We start from the raw sequence: 26,748 nt of genomic DNA on the forward strand, positions 1-26,748 counted from the left end.
AAATCAAAGGAGTATTTATATGAATGGACGTTTTAAAGAAAAATGAATATGTGGGATGAATTGTTATTGTGCAGTGATGAAAAATTTATTAGGAGAACTAAAATTGAACAACAGCAACCACAGCAAAATCAGTACGAGTAGGAGCAGCAAAGAGTAAAATGAATGATGATGAATGCAAATGAATTTTTTCTGCTCCAAAAGCGGAGCCCACATTCAAATTCAACAAACAGACAATCAATCAATCAACCAATTGTGAAATATCTAACCACAAAAATTGAAAATATAAAATGAGGGACAAAATTGTATAATCAAAAGTTTCTTTTTTAATATTCTTTTCTGTTCTCCCTCTATCCCCTCTAACTAATAAGACAATGCACGTTTACATTCCACGTTTTTACTCTCTTACACCTGAAACTCCCCCCAATTTTACACGATATCATCGATCCGATATTAAATATCAACGGTTCAATTGTTAATTTGAAATCAGAGAAGTCAAAAAGAAGAAATCATTAATCATAATCGTTTCAACACAACACAGTTTATAAGCCCCGTTTCTCATTTTAAATTCTCATGCTTACACGGAAGAGATCAGAGAACTCAAAAATGAATTCTATTTTTTTTTTTTGGTTTTCATGCAAATGCCGTGAAACACCGACTACCGGAATCACACTGAATTGAACGCTCGCCATCAATCAATCGCATAAGCCATGTTAATATATTCACACATCCACACAATTCAAGATTGTTTGAACCAGTTGCAAATATTATTTTTGTGAACTCCCTTATGAAATCAAATTCAGGGGATACGCAATTACAATAGTTTTCTTTTTTTCTTCTTCTTCTTCTTCTTCTTTTTCTCTAAAAAAAATTGAGTTCCACACGTCCATATCCACATATATTCTAGAAACAACAATGAACAAATTGTGTAACCATTTTCATACTTTATAGTTTGCTTGTCTACAAAATAAAGGTATGACGTTACTTAGCCTACCATTACCAACTCGTCTTGTGAATTTAGAGTTTGACTTTCTTATTGTTTTCGTTGTTGTGGTGATGCTGTTGTTGGTTACATTCATATTCGGCTAAATGTATCATTTTATGATGTCACGTGTAATGTGATTTTCTTTTTTTTTTTTCTGTATCCACAAAATCGCACCTGAAACGAATCGAAGAAGAAAATGAAAATAAAAAAAAAAAAGAAATTCTAAAATCATTAAATCTTTTGAGACACTTTAAAATGAAACGCGTGAACTTGATTTGATCGGGTCACGTGTGAAAGGTCACCGCCACTATTACTTCTAAATATAACAGAGTTTATAAGGTTTATAATAAGATAGTGTTTTGCGTATATATACTTGAAATATTAAAAGTTGTATATACATACTGATTAAATAATAATAATAATAATAATAATAATAATAAAATAATAAATGTTTATATGAATTCCTTCTTTTTAGTTTTTGATATTGCCCTTCTTGATTAAAAAGAAAAAGATTCTACCCTAAAAAATTGTCCCTTTTGTTGTTTTCTTTTATTTATTACCCATGGATTTATTTATAAATCGTTGATTTCATTAGTTTTTTTTGTTTTGTTATGTTTGTCTTTTTCTTTTCGTTTACATGATAACACAATCTTTATCTTGAGCACTTGAACCTCCTCCATTAATAGAATTGGTGTTTGGTGGGTTTTTCTTTAAATTCTTTTGAATTTTTCTAACCATTTCTTTATCACTGATTCTTTGTAATGATTTTTCATCTCCATTTTCAGCTGCTTTCTTATACCAAACTTGTGCTTCGTTATTGTTCTTTATACATCCAATACCCTTTTCGTAGAAATTGGCTAATGCAAATTGTGCCTTTGGTAAGTTGCAAACAGCAGCTCTCTTGGCCCATTCAAATGCTTCATTTTCATCCTTTGGCAAGTATGGTTCACTCCCAACTAAATACCAGGCACACATAGACAACATGGAGTTTGGATCACCTCCTAATGCAGCTTGTGTATAGTAATGAATAGACAAGTTTGAATCTTGAGGTACAACTTCCCCAATTTCATAATGATGACCTAAAATAGCAGCTGATTCTAAATGACCCAAAGCAGCAGCTTGTGCATACAATTCTAATGCATATTTTTTATCTTGAAGTACAATATCTTCAAACCCATGATAGTACAATTTACCCAATTCATATGGAGCAGCAGCAGTTAATTCAGTAGCAACATTAGAAGCTCTTCCTAACCATTTAATACCCATTTTCTTGGTATTCATATCAGATGGTAAACCCATTCTTCCATAAAACGAATAAACACCCAATTTGTACATCGCAGAAGGGTGATTTTTAGAAGCAGCGATTTTCAAAAATTCAACTGCTTTTCTAGCGTCTCTACCGGTACCTAAACCTTCTTCGTAGCAATATGATGTTCTATAAGCACTTTCAACGTGTCCATGTTTGGCAGCACTTTGAAATAAAATAAATGCTTCTTTATTGTCAATCTTATCTAAAGCCCCGGAACTATAAGCATCAGCCAACAAATATTGTGCTTCAACGTAACCTTTGTCAGAAAGTCTCTTAAGATACTTGATAGCTTCCTTCAACAAAGCCTTCTTTAATTTCTTTTCGTTACCTTCTAATTCTATATTTGCAAAATCAATCGATTTAGATTTTTTATGGCCTCCACCATTCTTAATATCCAAGGGGCCCTTTCTAGGCGAATTTTCAATTGATCTGTTGGTAAATGGAGAATTGGTACCATTTTGTGAACCTGAGGATTGTGAAGACGTAGTGCCACCAACATTGGCATTACTGGCAACCATGTTTTGCAATTCAGTCTCCAATAATAATGCAGTTTGTAACATGTATTGGGCATATTGGAACAAGACATTAGGATCAGTGGATTTCTTAGCATTCTTACGATACAATTCCAAAGTCTTGATTCTTGGCATTAAATGACTTGAGTTTTGGCCTAAATACAGTTGAATGACATTTTGATTGAAATCAATCATGGAACTATTATCATTACGATCATAAAAAAATGATGAAGTTGAAGAAACCGATCTATTATGGCCAAACTTGTTGTTGGTCACGGACAAGTTATTTTCCGATTTAGATTGGTAAATATCTGCTTGATTCAAGTTCAAGTTGGTGACTGATGAAGTAGCAGATAAAGGAACTGAAGGTGGCGAAATTACCACGCTATCCTTTGATGCAAAAACTGGTGGTGGAGTCAGTGATTGATAGACTGGATATGGAGCATTCATCTGTGGTGGTGACTTTATTGGTGTTGCATTTAAAGTTGGAGATTGCTTGATAAGTTGTGGTTGTACTTGTTCATTCACCAACGGGGAGTATGGTGCATCATAACTTCTGATAGTTGGAGAAAAATGTTGTTGACTATGAGGCAGTGTTTTTCTTGATGTTGATCCAACTGCATGATGTTGTTTATAATCCTTTGGAGAACCTTCTTGAGGTAAGTTAGGAATCAATTGTCGTGGAACATTAACGGTTTGTGTGACAATATTTTCTTGACTAGTATTGTTGTTGTTGTGGTGATTGGTGATGATGTTGTTGTTGTTATTGTTGTTAACGTGAACGCCATTTTGATCGGAAGGGTATGATTTGTTCGGAGGTAAATGCAAATCTTCCAAACCAGAAGTGACTTCAGTCATGCTTGGAGAACTTGATGAGGAAGGATCACTTTGGGTATAGTTATCCAGAATTGGATAGGGAGCATTTGAAACTTGACGGTATGGATGGCTGCTCATTTTGGACAGTGTTGTTGTTGTTGTTGGAGGTGCAGATCTAGTTGTGATTCCAGCGGAATTTGTGGAAGTAGCAGGTGGGATGGCAGTATCAGCTGTGACAGTAGTGATAGCAGTAGCAGTACTGGTCGTAGTTGTAACAGTGGTCAACTTGGGAACTTTGTTGAATGGGAATAATTACCTTTTTCGTATTAACGTACAAAGGGGAAGTATTAACAAAAAAAAAAAAAATTTTCTTCCTTTCTTTTCTCTCTTTCTCTTTCAATAGACAACTGCTCTATTTTCTTACTTCACACAAAATTATACAGTACAGCTTTTTTTTTTTTTTCTTTGTTCTTCGTCTTCTTCTTCTTCTTTTTATTTTTATTTTAATGTGGATGGATAAAGTCGTGCTAGTTTGTAACCTTGAATGTCGTACTGTTTGTTGAATGTCGGTCGATGTCTCTTTTATTAATTTCTTTTTAGTTTGTTATGTCCTAATGTCGTGATCCACAAAAGTATAACAGGCTCGACTTTTTTTGTCAATTCTAATAATATCAACACTCGATAAGTTAGAAAAATGTACGGGTAAGATCGGTTGAAATTTAAAACAAAATAATGGCACAATTATAATCAAACTGAAGAATGAGTATAATCTTGTTGTTGATAAGTTGAAGGAAAAGAAAACAACACTAAGAAAAAGTAAAAGAAAAAATCAGGTGGAAATTGATATTTTATATAAATGAATGCTTGAAATCGGCGATGAATAATCCAATTGTGGTGGTTGTGGTTGAGTTAATGCGTGTAAGATGGGGGAAGTATGGTAATAATTAAAACAAAACAATGTGGAATTATCCGCCTAATTTGGGAAGTAACAAATTTTTTAAGAAATCTATAATGTATGGTGAGTTAAACTCGTAAAAAACAATAACAATTCAATAAGAACAAAAAAGAAAAGAAAAGTACTTATTTTGCTATGTGAGGTGGAGTTTGAGGGGGAGGATAAAGAAGCCAGATGAACCGATGAATTAAAAAATGCTGGTTGTATAAATGTAGACTTTCAGTTTCTTGTCTAATCTGTAACTGAATCTAGAATTGATTTAAGAAGTAAACAGTGATTATCGAAACAAAAGAGAACAGAAAAAAGTTCAAATGGAAATAATGAGAGAAATGTGAGTTATTAAATGTTCCTGAAATTCATTCTACAATTGTGAAACGTGTTGAGATGAGAGTTTATCGATGGGGCGGTAAATTTACCAGTAAAGGAGGGTAGTTTTTTTTTGGCTGTGGATGTTTTTTTTAGATCGTTTATTGATTATTGTTTACCATTATTTTTTGTTTGTTCTTCCTGGTTTCAATATTGAATTTACTAATTCATGTCAAGTAGTGCTGTACCTACTACTTTCAAGCCAAAATACACCTTGGTATTTCGTTTCTTGTATGATGAATTCATTCATTAAATTTCCCAATTCAAACATAGTATACATTTGTATTAACTTTGTGGTGTTTTCTGTACATCAACACCCTCTTTAAATTTATCATTTAGTACGTTTAACATCTCCTACCCTTGGTAAGTTTTTTTTTTTTTTACTTTTACTTTGTTATTCTTCTGTCACTACTGGTTACAAATCAACAAAGAGATGAACAAAAAGCGACCTATCCTTCAAGGTACATCACCTTCATCATCATCAATCAGGGATTACGTAACTAAGGTCTGTCCCTTCCCCCTTTCCAATCAAAACCGTAACCCTTTGAAATTTAACCACCAATTTTTTTTTTTTATAATGCGAAAATTTTCAATAAACATAAACAATGGTAGTTTTGTGTAATGATGTACAAACTTAGATCTTTCGTGTAAAAAAGAACAATTAACTCACTCGCACACACACACACCGCAGTCGTTATTTTTATTTAGTCTATTTTTAGCAATCTTACTAATATCTTTTCTCGACACTTACACACACCCTCTCACACGTTCACCATCTTTCTCTTAGTTCGGTTACAATCCTTTCAGGTACCATTACGTCTTACTGGTTTGTTCCCAAAACTCTAACCGTTACATCAATACTGTTTATTATAGACCAGGTTATCAACTGTGAGTGTTTTAAATCTGTATTGCCCTGGGTGTATAATAAAAATCCAAAGCAATCCCGCCAAAAAAAATGTCGTGGCATCAGATACATGCAAATATTATATTCTTAATCTACAGTACTTGACGATGCAGTTACACGTAATTTACTCTCACTGTCAATTTCACTTTCACCAACACAACAAAAATAAGACATGAAAATCCTACTGAATTATACATTACTGTGAATAAACGCGTCGAGAGATTGGTATACCACGAGGTGGTATAAGACTCTCTTTCATTTGCCTAAAGTATAAAATCGCAATAAAGTTAATCAAAGTGAAATTTTCTTTCAAGTTTGACTTTTTATTTTTTTCGTCAATTTTTCGTACTTTTATTTGAACAAAATAATTTTCAACATTCTCTAACCTGGTTGATTGAAGAATGTTTATGAATTGCCAATACTATGTAACAATACATTGAATGATCATTTTCTTTTTCAATAGAATGTACAAACACCGTTATACCTTTCGTACTTTACGACATTATTGATCAGATAAGCAACATTTGTTTCGTTATTGCTTTAATTCAGAATTAGTAATTGCACAACCAGCAAGTAATCAGTTTATGATTTGCTTTCATTAGATTTTAGTATAAACTGCCGATTACATAAGGTCGTAAAATTTCCCTAGTGCCCCTCTCTCTAACCTCCCCAACCCCCTGAATTTTTTTTTTTTTTTTTTTGATTGCAAATATCACTTGTATTGTGTTATTGCTGAGATATCCTATGTAATATTTAATACTATATGGGAATCACGGGAATATAAATGCTGAAGTTGCAAACTAATTGTTTCATATAAGAATTCTTCTGGCTAATATTTGTTCAACTCAAGTTTTATATTATATTCTATTTTCGATTTCGAATAAATTTTAAGCAATCGATAATTTCATTCTTCGATGGGGTTAGATTATGCGGATGCACTGTATTCTAGATTAATTCATCCCTAAAGAAACGTTTTACAACAATGACACCCGCCACTCTTTTAGTTAAGACGTAGGTTTAAGCCGAGCCATCATGGAAAGAAACGAAAAAGAACTGATGATAAGAAAACTCGCCAAAAAGATATGTATAGAATTATTCCTTCATGGAAGAGAGATAAATGTAGGATACCACAATTGATGTCTTGTCTGTAGTTGCAATCTTTTTTATTATTATTTGTGGTCATATTTCCGTGTTCATAGTACCTGCTTGATGAGATTGATAGCGAGACGTTTTTCTTAGTCGTGTGATCTTGCAGATATCTGATTTTGGTGTATGCACGCACTATGTACACATAGACACACAATCAGTTTGGAAATACAGGAAAATCCATGGTAGGAAAACGAGAGAAGAAAAAAATGCTGAAGGAAAAAAAAAAACAGAGACAGAGAGAGAAAAAAAAATAACCAAAACCTGTATAACACTTGATACTTTTCGTTTGATAACAAGAAATCTTATCAGTTACACATCAACAGATCAAGGGAAAATAATAAACCTCTTCAGTTTGTTTTATTGTATTTCTTAAGTTTAATAGGTTTTAGAATAATCATTTTCCTACCCCTCCTGATCGCAATATCATTTATCCATATCTCCCATTTTTTTTTGAATCATCATAGATAACAGTTAGGATTAGTCATGGCTAGTAGACAAGCAACTAAACGTCTTCAAAAAGAATTCAAATCAATACAAAATAGTCCTCCACCATATATTATTGCTAAGCCTAATGATGAAAATATTTTGGAATGGCATTATGTTATCACTGGACCTGAAGGTACCCCATATGAAGGTGGACAATATCATGGTATTCTTAGATTTCCTACTGATTATCCATTTAAACCACCTGCAATTTCTATAATCACTCCAAATGGACGATTTTCTACAAATACTAGATTATGTTTGAGTATGAGTGATTACCATCCAGATACATGGAATCCTGCTTGGAGTGTTGCAACTATATTAACTGGATTATTATCATTTATGACTGGAGATGAAAGTACAACAGGATCGATTCAAACTACAGATGCAGTTAAAAAGAAACTAGCTGCAGATAGTAAGCGTTGGAATAATCAAGAAAATCCAAGGTTTACTAGGTTATTTTCTGATTTAGTGGCGCAAAATCGTACTGACATTGCTAAAGCTGAAGAAGAAAAATTGAAATTATTAAATGAACAAAACGAAAGAAAGAAAAATGATGGAACAAATGTTGAAATAGATCTTTCCAAATTAGATCCTGAAGAAAGAGCAAGACTAGCTAATGCTGCTAGTAATACAGAAAGACTGTGCATTATTATGTAGAATTGTACATTTATACATTTATATATATTATAATAAATCTAATACTTTTCTATTTTATTATACCCTTTGACCAACGGCATAGATCAAACTTGATTCAACTAAATATTCAACATCGCCATCAGCAACTGTTCTCTTTTGCAACTCACCGTTATTTAATTTATCTATAGTTGCTTGATTTAAATGTGTACTGATAAACAGTTCTGGTTGCCAAATCCAAGTTTTGAATTCTCTTGCACTACTTACATTACTCAATCCAGCAATATCACTCAAAGTATGATTCAATTTATCAACTTTTAATCCACCCATATGTTGAACTGCTTTTGAAACATTTACACCTGGTTTTTCAACATCTTCATTATAAAAATCAACGATAAATAACCAACCTTTAGGTTTTAAAAAAGTTGCCAATTTTTTAGTAACTTGTTCATAATTAAAAATATGATGATATGCAATAGTACATATAATACCATCAAATTCACCTTCAAATTGTTTCAATTCTTCTTGTTTTGATTCATCCAATACATCATAAACAAAACTTTTCATAATTGGATCACTAAATTGTTTAGATCTTTCATTAAATCTTTCTAACCAAACACTACTAATATCCATACCAATTAATTCACCTCCTTTAACATAAGGTGCAAATAATTCAGTAACCATACCAGTACCACATGCAAAATCTAATAATTTCATTCCTGGTTTAAAAATTGTATCTGGATATTTTTGTAAATATGTTTCTGGATCAGGTAAAATATTTTCTCTAGTAAATCCATTTAATGGTTTAGTAGGATCACCAAGTGGTTTTTCAGTTTCTTCAAGGGTTTTTCTTGTAGTTGGATTTTTGAAATCATATTCTAATAAAAATTTTGCAAATAAAAGTGCTAATGTTTGTTGGGATTCTTTGTTATCATATTTAATAGCAAATTCAGAATTGAAAATAGCCAAGTTGGCATCAACGGTTTCTTTATGGTTTGACATTGTGGATGACGTGTTTGAAAATAATGATGAAAGAGCACTTGTTGGGGTGGAGATACAAAAGAGAAATAAAAGAATATTTATATTCGGGTACTTGTACATCGTATTTTTTTTTTCGTTCTGTTTTCTCCGGTTGTAAGACGTATTTCCGAAGAAAAGGGTTGGCAAGACGGATGAAGCAGAAAAGAGTAAATCAAACCCCGTTTAAATTACAATAAATAGTATCAATTGTTTAAAGTTGATGATTCCGTTCATGATGAACAACGGGTTAGTCATTAGATTGTTTTTTATTTTTTGTTATTCCCGTAATTACAACCTTCAGGAACGTATATATATATATATATACACATCCGTAGACCACATTGCATGCATAGATGCTATAATTACATATCGAAAAATAACTGCCAAATTTGGAATCAAATTGCATAAACTAATGAGGCAACTTGCATTGTTTTATGGATACCCAATTACAGAAATCTGATCCATTACTTTGAATGTATTTTAGTTATAAAAATGAAGATAAAAAGATAAGCAACCCATCAATTGTCTCACCCTTACATTGTGACAAAAAAGAAAAGCATTTTAGTTGCATAATTTCGCAATTATTCAGTTTTATAGATAAGAAACGCAAAAAAGCATCTTTTGTTGTCACAGTTGTCTAACTATCTTTTGTTTTTTTGCAGTTGCTCTTGGTTTTCTATGGATCAGGATACTAAAAATGGTTATTTTTACGTACATTGGTTTGCAGTCATAATACTTGCTTATCTATCAAATCTAGAATCAATACCTTGTCTATATAAACCCACCCAGATGAATTGATTCATGTTCTTTTAAGTTCATTTCATTCAACATTAAACACAGCAAATAAAACATGGCTACTCCTGATATTCAAGCTATCTTAGATGGTAATACTCATAAAACCATCCCAGTTGAAGCTTATGATTCATTGAAATTAATTCCTCCAACAATTCCAACTCCTGAATTTGATCCTATGATTCATTTAACTTATTATGCTAATGGTGATAATGCAAAAGCATTTTATGAATCAACTAGAAGATTAACAATGGAGGAACTTGGATTAACTAATCCTAAACAAATTAGTGATATTGGAGTTAGTGATCCGTTTCAATTATTTACAGATGAAGCTATTACTATTATGAGAAAAGAAGTTTTACATAAAGAAACATTTATGAAGTATGCAAGATATTCATATAATTCAACATCAGGAATGGATTGTGTTATTAGAGGATTTGTTAAAGATAAAGAAGAAATTATTTGTCCTTTTATTTATTCAGCTTGGACTCATCCTAAAACTATGGAGTTGATTTCAAGAATGGCTGGTGTTGAATTAGAAATAATTATGGATTATGAAATTGCTCATACCAATATATCAATGAAATCTTCAAATGAAGCAGAAGAAGAACGTATTAAACATCAACAAGAATTAGTTCGTCGTGGTTCAACAGGTGATGATATTCCTGCTGTTGTTGGATGGCATTATGATAGTTATCCATTTGTTTGTGTATTGATGCTTAGTGATACTTCTAATATGATTGGTGGTGAAACTTCTTTAAGAATGGGTAATGGTAATGTTGCCATTGTTCCTAGTCCAATTAAAGGTTCTGCTAATGTCTTACAAGGTAGGTTAATTGAACATATTGCTCCTTTACCTTTAGGTATGAGTGAAAGAATTACAATGGTTACTTCTTATCGTGCAAAGAATCCTAAAATTAATGATGGTAGCGTTTTGTCTACAGTTAAACCCGAAGTTAATTGGGGATCTCGTTATACTGAATTCTATAGTGACTGGATTGATTATAGAATTAAGTTGATGAAGGAAAAGTTGGATTTAATTAATGCTGAAAAACTTTCGGATTCTGGTAAATTCGATAAAACTAAAACAAGTGAAGCATTAAAGGAAGTTGAAGACTATTTACGTCAAACATACGCTGATATGTAGAAGAGTATTGCTACTAAAGTTTGGTTTATCGCCCTGTTGGTTTAATGTGTACTAATAATAATAATATATGTTTAAATTATAACTATAATTATATGTATCGAAATAAATTTGAAGAACTATAAAAAAAATGGAGGGGAGGGTGGAACAAAAAAAAAAATAATAACTTATCAATTGCAATCATGTGTAGATGTCAAAACTAAAAATAACAAATAATAACAACTAAAATAAAGTAGTTATTAAAGAACAAATTCCAATGTAATCAAGAACGAGAATTCTTTCAAATGATGTTAATAAAATTTTCAAAAAAAAAAAAATTTTAATGGCAGCATAATTTTGACCAGAATCCTTTGTGTTCTTCGTTATCATTAACCATTTGTTGTTGTTGATATTGCTCTTGTCTATTGTTGTAGCCTTCATATTTAGCTCCAGATTGATCAACTCCGTCGTTATGCATGAGATCGTTTTGACCACTAGTGGTTGGCATGGCAGATTGTGATTCTTGTTTAATTGGAGGTAATGGTCTGTTAACCAAATGCTGTAATTTTTGTTGGTGTAATTGAGCTGCTGATAATGGTTGTTGCTGTTGTAATTGTTGTTGTTGTAATTGCAGTTGCAGTTGTTGTTGTTGTGAAGGTTGTTGTTGCTGTTGCAGCTGTTGATGTTGTCTGCTTCTTCTTTGATCACGGTGTCTTCTTTCACGTTCGTTTGGTGGGTTTGGATGACCGTATCCATGTAAGTTAGGTTTTTTATTGATGGCTGCATCCCAACCTCTACCACCATTAAGGTGCATCCAATCATAATCCCCATCAGCATGTTGACCCAAGTCGTCCAAAACAGACATAAATAACATTCTGTATTCTTCATAAGGTGGTTCAGCATCAAATGGTAAAGATCTTACTGAATCTAAATATTCTGCAAATTGCAGTGGTAAACCGTCACACAAAGTAACAGCTGGAGTGGTTCTCTTTTTATCACCAATCTTTTCATACTTTTGCTTATTGGTTGGTGCCTTCAATCCTTGCCATGGCAATTGACCTCTAAGGAAATAGAAAAACACATGACCCAATGCTTCCAAATCGTCTCTTCTGGATTGTTCTCTACCTAAATGGGTGTTGATTGACATATAACGAGCAGTACCACTCAAAGATTTCTTTTCTCGGTAAGGAATATGTTGTTTTGTTCTAGGGTCACGGTACTGTTTGGCCATACCAAAATCAATTAAATGAACGTTATTTTCATCTGGCATTCCTTGACGACCAATCAAGAAATTATCTGGTTTGATATCTCTGTAGATTAAATCATGACGATGGACTTCTTCAACTAAACTCAACATTTGAATTGCAACTTGAACGACTGTCTTGACACTGAATCTTCTTCCACACCAATCAAACAAATCTTCTAATGAAGGACCCAACAAATCGATAACTAATATATTGTGTAATCCTTCTTGACCAAAATAGTATGCGTTTGGAATACCTTCACATCCTTGTAAATGTTTATAGGTTCTATACTCGTCTCGTAATTGAGGCGCTTCAGTCTTTCTAGGTTCGAATTTTATAGCCACAGGGACTCCATTTATTATGTTTGTACCTTCAAAAATAACCCCAAAGGAACCTTCACCGATTTTTTTACCTATTTTATAGTGTAAACCAACCACTGAGGAGTTGTTGCTTGAGGAATTTGAATTTGATAATGCATTACCACCATTAGCTGGTGAGGAGTGATGGTGACTCATTTGTTTTGGTGTTATATTGTTGTTGTTTATTGGATTACTATGTGATGCTTGAGCTGCTGCTAAGGCGGCTGGATTTGTTGCCAGTTGTTGACGATTGGACATGCAAAGAAAATAAGGAAAGTAACAAAAGTTAATACAATTATAAGTATTGAATTGCTTCTTTGTCTTTTGATTTCTTGTCAGTAAATTGAATCCAGAAAGATTGTAGAATCAATGGATTGATAAATTCTGATCAAAGAAAAAGAATAAACAAATAGAATAAAAAATTCAATACTCGTATATGCAAAAATAAACTGGGTGGATATGAATAAACAAAATTAGAAATCCTCTCTATTCAAATCGTTTCAAAGACTTCCCCAAATATATTTCAATCTTTGTTTATCACCACTTAACTCTATTGAAGGGAACAGATGGTAGAATAATAATGTAGTGAAAGTATGGACGAAAAAAGTGTCGTGTTGATTCGATTTTTTTCTTCGCTTTTTTTTTTTCCTACTCTCTGGTTTTTCTCTTTTTCTTTTTTTTTTTTTTTGCTTCTTGCTGATTTTTCTTTAAGCGGTTGTGAAGGAAAGAAAAAACAAGGAAATAATCTTTTTGATGAAATGGGTTAGATCTAAGGGGGGGATAGGTTATATCTTCAACAAATCAAAATGATATAGTAGTAGAAAAGAAGAAGATGAATATGTTATGATGAATCAAATAAAAAAAAAATAAAAGAATCTTTTGTTGAAAAAAAAAAAAAAAGAAAAAAAGAACAGAAGGAATGGAAACAAGGGAAAACAAAGTTTTTTTTTTGTATGTTAGTTGATCTTTTTTTTTTTTTTACCTCTCACTCTTGTAATTAAATTTTACAATAATGAACTAAACAAAAAAAATATCACTGACTATTTCTTTTTTTTTTTTCTTTGCTTAGTTAATTAATGTTGGCTGTTCCACTGATTTTTTTTTTCTTCCTTTGTATTTGTGTATGCTGCTGTTTCAGGCAGTAAATTACTAAAACAATTAAAACATCACAAGTCATATTTCTGAATTACATTTACTAATTGATAACATCACCATTGGATTACTCATGGTTGACGATACTCTTTTTAGTGTCTAGTTAATTGAAGTGTTGTATATGGCAATTCTTTGTCTTTTCTAATATTTATGGTATTGTTTTGCCTCACATTCATTCGTTACAATTTTTGTTTTTCTTCAGAGGACTGATCTCATTATGAGTTCGATCTGCCTCACATTATCCAAACACCGCCTTATTTGATTGTTCGTTCTCGTTTTATTTATTTTGCAACAGAATATTGCGGGTATTATTAGACGAAACCTGTTCACCATCGCCACCAACCTCTACTAATGACAGCATTTCATTGGCTCAGAAAGTAGGAATTTCATCTCAAAATTCATTTATCATTATTGCTTTCTCTCAGGAATATTATCTGCCTGTTCTTTATTATTGTTTTTTTTTTGACGACTGGTTAAGTTAATGCATGGCCACACCCAAATCGTTTCATTCACATCAATTGTCTAACAGTTAAAGCATTGGTCCCTCTGTTTGTACATCTTCAGCCATGATTACCGTTAGCTTTGTCTAGAAAATCTTAATCATGGACCCATTTGTATCGTAAAATACATCCCTCATAGCAACATGTTACATAGCTCCATGAAACATTATGTGTTTACCTTTCTCTGAAACTAACACTAACTCAACACAAAACAACTTTGTTATCAACAATGTAACCGGTTAATAATACAGAATATCCAAGAGTTTGCAATAAAAATCTAACTAATTTTTTGCAAAAAAAAAAAAAAAAAGATAGAGATAAAATATAGCGGAAGTCAACCGTTGTCCTCCAAACATCTAGTTAATACAAATCCTTGAATATATTACTATCTACAAATAATAAAAAAAAAATACATATGCGCTATTCATCTTTTAACGACCGATGTTCAACAACAATGAGTTATTTGATCCGTCTCCACCTTTACCACTGTCACCATTTGGCAAATATGTAATATTTGGAGAATTGGCTAATGTTGTGGCAATATCCTTAGAGGCTTCTAATCTTCTAATCATCAATAACCCATCACCAGCTTTGGCCAATGCTTTCGACACAAGATCAGCTGCTTCAGCTTCACCTTCTGCTCTGATAATAGCTGCCTTCTTTTCTTGTTCAGCCTTTTCAACAAGATACTTGGATCTCTCTGCATCTTGTTGGGCAATTTGTTTCTGCTCAACAGCCTTCGTGAATTCTTTACCAAATGTCATGTGGGTGATGGAAACATCTTCCAATTCAATGTTGAACTCATCGGCTCTTCTTGATAATTCTTGTCTTATTCTGGCGGAAACGACTTCTCTTTGGGTAATCAATTCTGCTGCATCAAATTGGGCAACAATGGACTTCAAGATTTCATTACCAATGGCAGGCAACACTCTTTCCGCGTAATCCAAACCCAAGTTTTGATAAATAAATGGCAATTTTCTCACTTCTGGTCTGCTTAAAACTCTTAATGTTAATGAGACATTTTGTAAATCCTTAGACCCAGTGGTGGTGGTAATAACTCTAGGCTCTACTCTGACATCAAAGATAACTGCTTTTTGTAACCAGGGAATCAAGAAATGGGTACCTTCACCAATGACTTTTTGTTCAACCCCCTTTAAACGATCAAAGATCACAGCTCTTTTACCACCTGGAACATCATACATGGATGCTTGTGCCAAGGCAATGGTCAAACCAGCTGGTAATGCAATCTTGGATATGAGATCAGCAAATCTTTGTGACATTGTGTATGTGTGATCGAAGTAATGGTCAATACTGGAAGTAGGATATTTTAGTACGGGGAATGAGAATTGCTTAAAGCAATAAGAAAAAAATGGCAAACTCTTGTTAGAGTTGTGGGAAATTGAAAATTTGCACGACTTTTTTTTGATAAGTCTAGTAAATTTGATGCAAAATAAGTTTAACAAACAAAATTGTACAAAATACTGTTCAATTTTGTCAAGCAATTGGTTCATTGATTTTATCAGTGGCACGGTATTCAAGATTATCTGCAGGCTCAAATACTGTTAAACTCTGTCTTTAAACTAATCATCGAGAAAAACGTATTTTGGTCTTAGCATGGGATCTCCAATACAGTTTGATAAGCGCGTATTATCCAGAAACTCATAAAAAGAAGACAAAAACGAAAAAAAGGGCAATCAACACATTATTCAAATGACAAAGAGATAATACACATGTCACAACCCTCTTTACTTAGTCTACCTGATGAAGTGATAACGAATATTTTTAGCTACCTTCCACTTCGTACATTAAACGAATTGGAAAAAATCCCTGCATTTCTTCCCTTTGTTACAAAAACAATATATGAAACCGTTTCAATTTGTGATGACGACGAATGGCTAGGTACACTGGTCATCGACACAAGGTTTCGATTTGGAATCGGGTATGAAGATGAAAAACCAAGAAAAAGGATACCTTGTGATGATTTAATAGATTTAAAACCCGAGCGTCTAGCATGTATTCGTAACATCATTTTTGAAGACCCCCTGATATTGTTGACAGTATTTACAGCAAAGCCAGATATCTTGAGAAATGTAAACATTACAATATTGTTTTCAGACTATCAACGTTGTTTCAGAGGAAATGAACTTTTGGATTTTCTTGACAAATTGGCAAAAATTCCATGTGGTGATGTATGCTTTAAGTCCTTTTGTCATTCCTTGATATTTACTGATACATCTTTTGAAATTGTCATTCTACCAGCAAGCGGCGCTGAGATTTTACAGAAGTTGAAGATACTTGAAAACTTGACTAGCCTTAAAATAGAGTCGGCTCTTGACAGTAATGAATTAGAATACCTTCCAGATACGCTTCAACACTTGGACTGCAGAGTAACTCATAAGGAAGAAATACTGCCTGTTAAGTTTGACTTTCCCAAAAATTTGGTGTCTTTGAAGATTGAATTACGGTTATTGAGAGGACCACCATCTTTGTTTGTTGCTGACATATCACACTTAGAGAAATTAGAAGAAATTTCGTGTGACTCTATTAAAAATTTTAATCTTCCAAGTGCAATAAAAATTATAGATACCGTTCAGCCTATCAATACAGTCTATATGTCTACCATGTTTCCATCGTTAAAGAAGTTATATTGCAAAGATTTTTCACTTCCAGAGCTGATTTGTAAAATATCCTCGCTAGAATGGAAGAAAATCGCATCTGACCCATCAGAAAGTTTCGTTTCCACTGATGTACTCTCAAATAAGATGCAAAAAGTAGACAAAACCATTAACGTTGTTAAATTTCCTACAAATTTGAAAAAGCTAGTCATAGATCGATCAGTGGAGCAAAATTTTAGTACTGGACTACTGTTTCAGTTATTCTCAAATTTACCAGAAACAGCTTTAAATCATTTGGCATATTTGGAATTGAATGGTATAACTAATATCAAAGAAATTGGACCATTACCGAAGTCACTACACTGGTTGAACATCAAGAATACTACAGGAATCGACTACAGTGAGTTAAAATCCTTGAACAAACTTACGCGTCTTTCAATTCGCGTCGTAACAGACATAGCCGCTGAGTTTGATCTACCAAATAGTTTATTGGAACTTGAAATGGTTGATAACAAATTAACTAGGGTCAAGATTTGTGCTGAAAACTTGCGATATTTAGGACTTTCAGGGAACTTGTTCAAGCAATTAAAACCCGAAATTCTTTGTATTCCCGAGAGTGTACGAGAGTTAAGGCTTGAAGGTAATCGTATTGAAGCCATCGATCTGTCGTTCAAGTTCCCTTCCGGATTAAAGTATTTATCAATACTGCGCAATCGGTTGCGCACTTTACCAAAGTTCCCCGAAGGTTTGATAGGATTATCATGCTACAGTAATTGGCTTGGTGTTACAGATGACATCATGTTGTTTCCCGAAAGTTTAGAAGAGTTAGATTTTCGTGCCAATGACTATGAAATTGATTTTCGATTTGAAAAGTTGAGTTTACTAAAATGTCCGAACCTTAGGAAATTAGATTTTTCTAATATAAGGCTTGAAAGGGATCCTCGGGCACCAACAACACGAATTCTGTTAGATGATTTCCCAAGATCTCTTACTTCTCTTAGTCTTAAAGACTGTGGTGCAGATGTAATACTAGGTGATTTGTCAGAGTTCACTTGCTTTAAAGAATTGAATTTGAAAGGGAATCCAGGGCTGGAGTGGTTTCTCGAAACAGTTGCTTACGAAGAAGATGACAGAGTTAACAACAGCGATGACGGTATGGATGTAGCACCAGCCTTGCCTGAATGCATAGAAAAGTTATGGATTAGTGAAAGGTACTGTCATCCATTAGCTTTAAAGAGTATTGTTGAAATAATGAAACAAAGGCCACAATTTGAATTATTCCATGTGACTGAATAAAGTGACATGGTATGATAATCAACTCATATAGTATGTAGATACAACTTAGAAATACACATGGAGTGCATTATTCAACAATTCTAAAATCCCAGAGTGTCAAGGCGTGAGTAATTTCAACTAATATTGCTTTCGACCTGTTCTTCTAATACCATTGCTTTTTTTTTTCTTCCTCCATGTCAACAAATACTGAACAAGGAAAGAATAAAGTTGTAAATCCGATTTGGAATTGGAAATTAGTAAAAATAGTGTCCGCACCAAATATCAAAATTAATCAATATACAACCACATAAAGGTCTAGAATTTGTATTTAATCATCCTCCAAAAAAAAAATCTATATTTTGAACTAATATGATCTATTTTCTTTTTATTTACTTCTGATACACTGAAGTATATCAATTCAATAACCAAATAATGTCAAAACTTCTATTGCTTGACTTTCCACCAGAGATCATATCACTAGTTTTTAAACTGCTTCCTAATCATTTATTAAATGTGTTGCAAAGTATTTCCCAATTACGACCTTATGCTTTACAAGAATTATATAAATCAGTGAATGTTCACAACAGTTTAAAAAGGGCTCCCCTTGAAATATCTGTTCTGGAATCATTTGAATTAGATCACGAAGTATTTCGTTGTCCGATTTCGGCAACCCTAGACAAGTTGATTGATATAATCAATGAGGACCTTGTATGGTACATTAAACAAATAAGTTTCGACGATCCGAGAGACTTACGGGCTATTCATAATTTGTATCCAGGAGTATTATCAAATGCTAAAATTACAATTTCTTTTGAATCTATTGATATGTATACAAGGGGACATGCTTTCACTGGGTTTTACCAAGAGATTATGAATCTTCCTTATGATATCATGGCCATTGAATCATTCAGATATTTTAATCCTTTGGTTTATGGAGATAACTCTGGTTGGTTTAATAGATTAAAGTCGATAGTTATCAATGAATCTGCCGATGTCATGAAGGCCATTACACAATCTAAATTCAAGAGTTTAACGACACTTAAATTCAACCAACCAATTGATATTAGATTTATTAATTGTCTTCCTCAGAACATTCAATATCTCACTTGTGTGGTTTGTCGTTCTGAAGGTCATATTCCGGATAAATTGACATTTCCTAAACTGTTGATTTCTTTGCAAATTCGTTATGTGGTTGTATCAGGTATTGATGAAGAATATATGGTTGATTTGACACATTTGGAAAATCTCCAGCTGTTGAAATGTGATTCAGCTAAATATTTCATTTTACCAAGAAATTTAAGATCCCTAAAAACATTTTTACCATTGAACATAGAAAAGGTAATTGAACAATGTCCAATGTTGGAAGTTTTGAATTGTCTGGAACTTGATGTTCCACGAAACCTTTGTGAATTACCATCTGGATTGAAAGAATTGAAGTTTAATAGCAGAGGTCTTGACTATTTGGCCAAACTGAATTTATTACATGATGGATTGGCGACTAAAAAGCAAAAAATCAATGAACATGCTAAAGCGGTGAAATTTCCAAAAAGATTGAAAAAATTGATAGTTGAAGGAAATCTGCATTACTATGAAACTTTGAATTACCAGATATTTTCAAATTCGTTGGAAGATTGTTTGATGTACTTGACAGAATTAGAAATCAGATGGTATTTTAATTGCAAATCATTGGGGCCATTGCCAAGACTGTTAAAAAAATTGTCCATTGTCAATTGCAAAGGAGTAAATTTTCATGATTTAGAGAATTTGTCAAATCTTCATTATTTATCAATTCAGGGAACACATCATGATCATTTTGAATTTATACTATCTCCAACATTGTATCAAATGGAATTGAAAGATAACAAATTCAAATCCTTTAAAGTAACAGCGGAAAGCCTCCATTGCTTAATATTGAAAGGAAATAGTTTCAGAGAATTTGATAACACGGTTATTCAAATTCCAGAAAGTACCAAAGAATTAGATTTGTCGTATAATGAGATTGAATTAATTGATTCTTCTTTTATTTTCCCAAGACAGTTGACAAAATTTTCATTACTGAACAACAAATTGGAAGTCATACCAGAATTACCACCTATGTTGGAACGCTTTTCTTGTGCAATGAATCATATTGGTAGAAGGGAACAAATATTTGATTTTCCAACATGTTTACAACTGTTGGATTTGCACTGTAATGAGTTGAATGGCAACACTCCATTTTCGGGGTTGAATCTATTAAAATGCCATTATCTTAGGAAGTTAGATTTATCAAATGCTAATATCCGAGGAGGATATCATTTGGATCAATTACCAACTGTTGTTGAGCTTTATTCTTTTCCTAAATCATTGACTTCACTTTCTATTAGGGGATGCAATGCAACATCAATTGTTGGAACTCTTCCATATTTTCCACAACTTGAAGAAGTTGATTTACGAGACAACGAAGCAGTGGTTGAAATGTTTGGAGAAGCGGTTACTGAGGAGTATTGGTTGCCAGACTGTTGTTTTCCTGACACGATAAAACGGATATGGATTACAAAGAATCATTTTGACTCACGTGAATTCGAAAATTTAGAAAAACTGCTACAACTAATTCCTTGCTTTGAGTCATTAGTAGCTACTGATCAAAATATCAACTTTGGAAATCTGGCCCAGAAATTGTTGAATCTCTCCAAGGATTCAGAAATAAACATGAGAGGTATAGAATATTGGCGGACGGTTACCGTAACTCACAGAAATTGCATATAATATAATAGTTATTCTCTTCTTTGTATCACCAATGTATCCTCAATGAATATCAGGATACATAAATATAATGAGATAGTGGTTATATATATTTTTTATGATTTTGATTCCGAGTATCTACAAGTATTTATTTGGCGAGTTTAATTCCTCTAGGACGGTATTTTGGTTTCAGGTACACACCGTACCCCTGAAACGCGTCCAACCGATAGTACGATTTTTTTTTTGTTTGTTTGCCCACTTTCAACTTCGTCAATTCAATTAATATCATGTCCTTTTTTATGACTTCTACAATTACGATTCTTCATAAACGATGCCACTAGGATTACTTGATCTTCCATTTGAAATTATCATCCGTATACTAAAGCTTCTCCCAACTGAAACAGTAAAGAGGTTGCAGGACATTCCGCAACTTCGTCAGCTTGCCTTGAGTGTTTTATATGAAACAGTGATAATTGATGTCGACGAAACAGAAACATTAATCAGCAATAAATACAACGCTAAACCAATATCTGGATATTTTCACACCGGAAATAATCGACCATGGACCATTTCCTATAATCAATTTCTTCAAATGAATAATGATTCGAGGGTTTCATTTGTCAAACACATTATTATCAAAGATCCTGAAGCCTTGTTTCATTTGCGTGAAAAGTTCCCATCAGCGCCTAAAGATATTAATATAACCATTGATTTCAGCTATCTTCGTGATGTTACGACTGATGTGGACGTGAATTGCATTATATCAAAATGTATTGAGCTTGAGTATAATATTGTCAAGATTATTTCTTACGGTACTTTCAACCCTACCGTACTTTATATTCCGGGTCGAACAGAACTACCGGATGCGAGACTAATGTCTAACAAAGAAGTATTGGGAATCAAAAAGTTGGTGGCATTTACAAATTTAACAAATCTTGACTTGTATTATGCTATTGACATGGAAGATTTACATTGCATTCCCAAATCAGTGAAGCATTTGTCGTGTTCTGTTATGGAGAGCCCCGAATCCGAGTCTACTAGATTGAATTTACCAATGGGGTTGGTTTCTTTGCGTATTTCTTTTGAAGCTACAGATGTAAACACCTCAGGATACCTTGGCGATATATCTCATTTGGAAAATCTAAGAGAAGTGCATTCAGATTTTCCTTCTAATTTGAAGCTTCCTAAGAACTTAAAGTCTATTGAAGCAACCATTGGTGGTGATCTAGATCAAATAATAAATGAATGCCCACGGTTAGAGGTAACGAAATATAATGGCTTCACATATCAGAAACTCCATGACCTACCTTCCAGTTTGAAAGTTATCGAAGGGGCAGCCAATTTTGTAGAATACTGCATTAATCGTGCTTTAGAAAAGAAATCAGATGAACATATTAATAAGAAACAGAGAAAAGAGGATGATATAAAAGTGATTAGATTTCCTTCAATGCTAGAACGTTTAAAATTGGAGGGCTGGCTGGAAAATGGCGGGGTTACAAGAGAAGCATTAGAAGCAGCTAGTTTGGATTTTCAATTGTTTTCAAATTCAGAGAGTGTGGTATTGAAAAATTTAACTAATTTGGATTTAAGGGGAATATCCTGGCTAAAAAGAATTTGTCAATTCCCAAGGTCTTTAAAAAGATTAAAATTATGCCATGTTCGAGGTGTTAATTATCATGATTTGAAGAACTTGTCTAGTTTAGTTCAGTTTTCTTTGACTGACAAATCGCAAGACTATTTTGATTATGAGTTACCTTCTAGTTTGTTGCAATTAGAGTTACTTGATTGTCATTTTAGGACAATCAAGATATATGCTGATAACCTCCAGTTCCTAGTATTACACAACAATAAGCTTAAGCGAGTGAATGACTCCTCCCTTTGTATTCCTGAAAGTGTTCAAGAGTTGGATTTAAAAGGCAACAATATCAAAAGAATTGAACTGTCATTCAGGTTCCCCAAAGGTTTGGTACTGTTGTCGTTCATGAATGAATCATTGACTCTGTTTCCAAAAATTCCATCCAGTCTTAAAGAGTTCTTGTTCATAGAAAATGATCTTAAGAATTTAAATCACGAGATCAAGTTTCCCCCAGACTTGGAAGAGATAGATATACAAGGAAATACGTTTCAATGTGATCCTGATTTTTCAAAGTTTAACTTTTCGGCCTGTACAGTATTAAGAAAGTTGCGCTTCTCCCATATACGTTTCATGGAATCGAGTGGCACATTGAATATTCTATTGGACAAATTACCGAAGTCACTAATCTCACTCGAACTTGAAGATTCTCAAGCAAACATCATCGGTAACTTTAATCACTTCCCAAATCTTGAAGAACTTGATTTGAGAGATATTAACAAGCTAATTGGAACATTTAATATAATAGATGGAATTCTAGAAGATGTATATTTACCTGATACTATCAAGGAAATCTGGATCAACGAGGACACTTTCTCCAATGATAATTTTGATAGATTTGTGAATATTCTCAAACATAAGCTAAACTCCGAGTTTATGATTGGTCTAAGAGTTAGTTCCTTCGAACGTGGTTTCTTTAATAAATGCATCACATATTATAAGTGATGTATTCCTACATCGTTTTTTTTTTGTATTGAGTTGAGACTGTGGGTACAACAAGGGAAAAATAGAAAGAAGCTTAATTCTCATCTTAAACTTTTACTCACTCTCTTCATTTGGTGGATATTGAATTGTGCTTGTTTGGTTTTCTTTCCCGTTTTGGTATTCTACAATGTGTTCTGTTTAATAGAACGTCTTCTTATCTTGCTTTATGTAGCGTAATAAATTCGTTAAAACTTGTCAAAGTTACAGTAACACGAAATATCACTCCTCCAATAGTCATGATTATTACATTGACTAATATGGTGAATATTTCCTAATTAGTACAATTTGACAAAAACCCAGAAGTTCTTTGTCTTTTTTTTTTTTGTCCTACGAGCCCCGCATCTTGGAAGAACAATAGCGCATCCATTCATCAATAACAATGGCAATCGTATTGACTATTATTTTTTTATTAATTTCCTAATTGGGAAATAGACGAACCCCCTGACCATTATCAATGTATCTACATGGAATCTGATTGTATAAATTGGGATCAATAAACCCCCTTTCCATCATCACTCATCGTATGCAAATTTCATCTTCATCTTACATTTTATTATTATCAGTTCCTCCATACATTTGTAATAAAATAAAATCGCATAACCATGGCTGATCCAAAGGGTCTTGAAGATAGATTTATTTTACACTGGTACGTAGTAGCTACGCCCTGATGAACTTCTGCATCTACATGATGCATATTATTGATAACCATGTGATACTAACAAAACCATTGTTGATAACTAGGCTCGATGATTCTAGATCTCATAGAATCCTTTGGTTGTTAGAAATCCTTCAACTAGATTATGAAGTCAAGATTTATTTGAGACATCCAGAGACTTGGCGTGGTCCTTTACAACTTTTTGATGTTCACCAACTAGGTAAATCACCAGTATTGGAGATTATTTTTGCTGATGGAAGACCACCGATTAAAATAGCCGAACTGGGATTTATTATTCAGTATTTGTTACGATACTATGATACAGACAACATCTTGAATCCTATAAGTCAAGATCAACAACTAGAAGTGGATTATTTCTTACATTATGCTGAAGGTTCTTTACAACATATTCAAATGGCCCTTTTGATAAACTCAGTCTCAAAATACGTTGCTCCATTCGGAACAAGAAAAATTGTCAATACTATCACCAAAGCAATCAACAACGGGTATTATAAGCATGAATGGTATTTGAATTTCCAATACCTTGAAGATAGATTAGCTGAAAATGGCACTGGATATTTTGTCGGGAACAAATTAACTGGTGCTGATGTGATTTTGAGTTTCCCCGTGTATGAAAATGTATTCGATAATCCAGATGGTGTTAGAGAGATTTGTGGGGAAAAGAGAGACTTAAGAAAAGTTTATCCACATTTGGCCAAATGGAGTAGAATGATTCGAAATAATCCTAGCTATAAGAAAATAACAGAAATGATGGATGAAGATGTGGAAGACTTGATTGCACTGAACCCACGGTTTGATTATGGTAAAGAGTAGGTCAAGTTCCTTTTATTGTGCTCCTTTATAGTTTTAGTTCTTTATTAATTTAGTTTTATGTATACCTTTTTTTGATTGATATTTTTGAACTCGATGTAAAACGATTCATTATGGTTGTGCCCCCTGTTAGCCACGAAACTTCTTTGTTTGAGTATTATTACTGATTTAAAAGATTGTAACGATGAATATTTATTAGTGATCTATTTGTCTATTTACAAACCCCCGCTAATCAATGCTTCGACATCTGCCAATTCTTTCTTACAACTACGGGTCAAGTTGATTTTATCATCAGCATGATCTTGCCCCACAACAACATTATCTTCTATACGCAACCCAATTCCCCTATATGATTTTGGACCATCAAGTGGAATGTATAAACCTGGTTCTATGGTGATAACTTGGTTCTTACGCAAACGCAAGTTGTTGGAAACAGAAGGTATATCATGAAGATCTAACCCAAGATTATGACCAATGTAATGTGGGTAATACTTTCTTGTCACCTCACTGTTGGTGACCCCTTTAAACTCTGGAAGATTATTTAATTCATGTCTCAAGGTGTTTACAGAAATTTCATGTATGTCATGTAAAGAATAACCCAAGGTTGCATTACACAAATCAATACATTTCTTATTTGTAGCCAATACCACTTCGTATATATCTTTTTGAGGACCACTGAACCCTTGTTGGTTGTTTGGCCATGCACGGGAAATATCTGCACAATATCCACCTAATTTACCTCCAGCATCGATGAAAACCAAATCATCTTCCCATAGTAAATCATCATTTCTTGTGTAATGCATACACAATGCATTAGCTCCATTGGCGATAACAGGAATATATGCATGCTTTTCACAGCCACCTTTAGCAAATTCGTATTCCAAATATTTGGCCAAAACATTTTCTGATGTAATTGGATCGTCCGTTCCAACTTTAGCCATTGCTTTGTTTATCGCTGAACTGGAAATTTCACACGCTTGTTGTATGACAGCCACTTCTGCAGATGACTTTACAACTCTCAAATCGGCTATCAACGGCGTCAATTTGTGGATATGCTTGTTTGATTTCAAAATGATTTCATTCAAATTGTCGTATTCCGAGAAATTAAAAAATTGCTTGAACCCAACTTCTTGTTTCAGATTATACTTCTTATCCCAGTATATATGATTATTATCTTTAATTAATTGTTTTAAATATTGTGGTGCATTCCTAATATCTTCCACCAAATCGGCATTAAAAATGTTATAAGCTCCTTCCAAACCACTTTTAGGACCCTCCCATAATTCTTTCTTTGGGTTCTTGGGTGGAACCAACATATGCAACAATACATCATCGGCACCGTTATCACCTTTCTTTTCAATGACCATGATAGTATCTGGTTCTAACCAACCAGTAAGATAGTACAAATCTGTATCTTGTTGGAAATCGTAGAAAACACTTCCAGAGCTGAACTTTACGGAATTACCTATTATTATAGCAAGTGACTTTGCTGGTAATTTGGTTGATAGTTCTAATCGACGTTCATAGTATTCCATAGCTGATATACCCGGAGTCAAATCCCCCGGCTTGGTAATTATATGAGGTCTGGTTTCATATGTGGGTTGTCCTGCAGAAAACACTGTTGATAATCTCTGACCCGTGAATAGGTGTCTTTTTGGTAGAATGCTAAAAATCCGTGATCTCATATGGGAAGGTGGAAGAGTTATATGCCGTGAAACAAAAATGGCAGATT

The 26,748-nt window shown here is 33.3% G+C and overlaps 11 protein-coding genes across 11 annotated transcripts; 6 read left to right on the forward strand and 5 right to left on the reverse strand. All coding sequences in view use genetic code 12, as the record gives it.

Moving 5' to 3' along the window:
- Positions 1-1,615: 1,615 nt before the first annotated feature.
- On the reverse strand, positions 1,616-3,757 carry CHS4 (Chs4p; the record flags this gene model as incomplete). Its single annotated transcript, XM_002548114.1, has 1 exon — positions 1,616-3,757. One exon carries the CDS (start codon positions 3,755-3,757, stop codon positions 1,616-1,618), a length of 2,142 nt encoding a protein of 713 aa, XP_002548160.1.
- A 3,719-nt stretch (positions 3,758-7,476) lies between these two features.
- CTRG_02458 (E2 ubiquitin-conjugating protein) lies at positions 7,477-8,136 on the forward strand (the record flags this gene model as incomplete). The annotated part of the gene is made up of 1 exon (XM_002548115.1): positions 7,477-8,136. The coding sequence occupies one exon, from the start codon at positions 7,477-7,479 to the stop codon at positions 8,134-8,136; it is 660 nt and encodes a 219-aa protein (XP_002548161.1).
- A 57-nt stretch (positions 8,137-8,193) lies between these two features.
- On the reverse strand, positions 8,194-9,213 carry CTRG_02459 (class I SAM-dependent methyltransferase; the record flags this gene model as incomplete). The annotated part of the gene is made up of 1 exon (XM_002548116.1): positions 8,194-9,213. One exon carries the CDS (start codon positions 9,211-9,213, stop codon positions 8,194-8,196), a length of 1,020 nt encoding a protein of 339 aa, XP_002548162.1.
- Positions 9,214-9,982: 769 nt separating this feature from the next.
- CTRG_02460 (uncharacterized protein) lies at positions 9,983-11,071 on the forward strand (the record flags this gene model as incomplete). The annotated part of the gene is made up of 1 exon (XM_002548117.1): positions 9,983-11,071. The coding sequence occupies one exon, from the start codon at positions 9,983-9,985 to the stop codon at positions 11,069-11,071; it is 1,089 nt and encodes a 362-aa protein (XP_002548163.1).
- A 316-nt stretch (positions 11,072-11,387) lies between these two features.
- On the reverse strand, positions 11,388-12,908 carry YCK2 (serine/threonine protein kinase; the record flags this gene model as incomplete). The annotated part of the gene is made up of 1 exon (XM_002548118.1): positions 11,388-12,908. One exon carries the CDS (start codon positions 12,906-12,908, stop codon positions 11,388-11,390), a length of 1,521 nt encoding a protein of 506 aa, XP_002548164.1.
- A 1,825-nt stretch (positions 12,909-14,733) lies between these two features.
- CTRG_02462 (prohibitin family protein) lies at positions 14,734-15,813 on the reverse strand (the record flags this gene model as incomplete). The annotated part of the gene is made up of 1 exon (XM_002548119.1): positions 14,734-15,813. One exon carries the CDS (start codon positions 15,811-15,813, stop codon positions 14,734-14,736), a length of 1,080 nt encoding a protein of 359 aa, XP_002548165.1.
- A 219-nt stretch (positions 15,814-16,032) lies between these two features.
- CTRG_02463 (uncharacterized protein) lies at positions 16,033-18,213 on the forward strand (the record flags this gene model as incomplete). Its single annotated transcript, XM_002548120.1, has 1 exon — positions 16,033-18,213. One exon carries the CDS (start codon positions 16,033-16,035, stop codon positions 18,211-18,213), a length of 2,181 nt encoding a protein of 726 aa, XP_002548166.1.
- Positions 18,214-18,624: 411 nt separating this feature from the next.
- On the forward strand, positions 18,625-20,937 carry CTRG_02464 (uncharacterized protein; the record flags this gene model as incomplete). The annotated part of the gene is made up of 1 exon (XM_002548121.1): positions 18,625-20,937. One exon carries the CDS (start codon positions 18,625-18,627, stop codon positions 20,935-20,937), a length of 2,313 nt encoding a protein of 770 aa, XP_002548167.1.
- A 307-nt stretch (positions 20,938-21,244) lies between these two features.
- On the forward strand, positions 21,245-23,491 carry CTRG_02465 (uncharacterized protein; the record flags this gene model as incomplete). The annotated part of the gene is made up of 1 exon (XM_002548122.1): positions 21,245-23,491. One exon carries the CDS (start codon positions 21,245-21,247, stop codon positions 23,489-23,491), a length of 2,247 nt encoding a protein of 748 aa, XP_002548168.1.
- Positions 23,492-24,197: 706 nt separating this feature from the next.
- Positions 24,198-25,019, forward strand: CTRG_02466 (glutathione S-transferase; the record flags this gene model as incomplete). Its single annotated transcript, XM_002548123.1, has 1 exon — positions 24,198-25,019. The coding sequence occupies one exon, from the start codon at positions 24,198-24,200 to the stop codon at positions 25,017-25,019; it is 822 nt and encodes a 273-aa protein (XP_002548169.1).
- A 212-nt stretch (positions 25,020-25,231) lies between these two features.
- CTRG_02467 (aminopeptidase) lies at positions 25,232-26,701 on the reverse strand (the record flags this gene model as incomplete). Its single annotated transcript, XM_002548124.1, has 1 exon — positions 25,232-26,701. One exon carries the CDS (start codon positions 26,699-26,701, stop codon positions 25,232-25,234), a length of 1,470 nt encoding a protein of 489 aa, XP_002548170.1.
- Positions 26,702-26,748: the final 47 nt, after the last annotated feature.

Source organism: Candida tropicalis (genome assembly GCF_000006335.3).
Source record: "Candida tropicalis MYA-3404 genomic scaffold supercont3.3, whole genome shotgun sequence".
Taxonomy (NCBI): Eukaryota; Fungi; Ascomycota; class Pichiomycetes; order Serinales; family Debaryomycetaceae; genus Candida; species Candida tropicalis.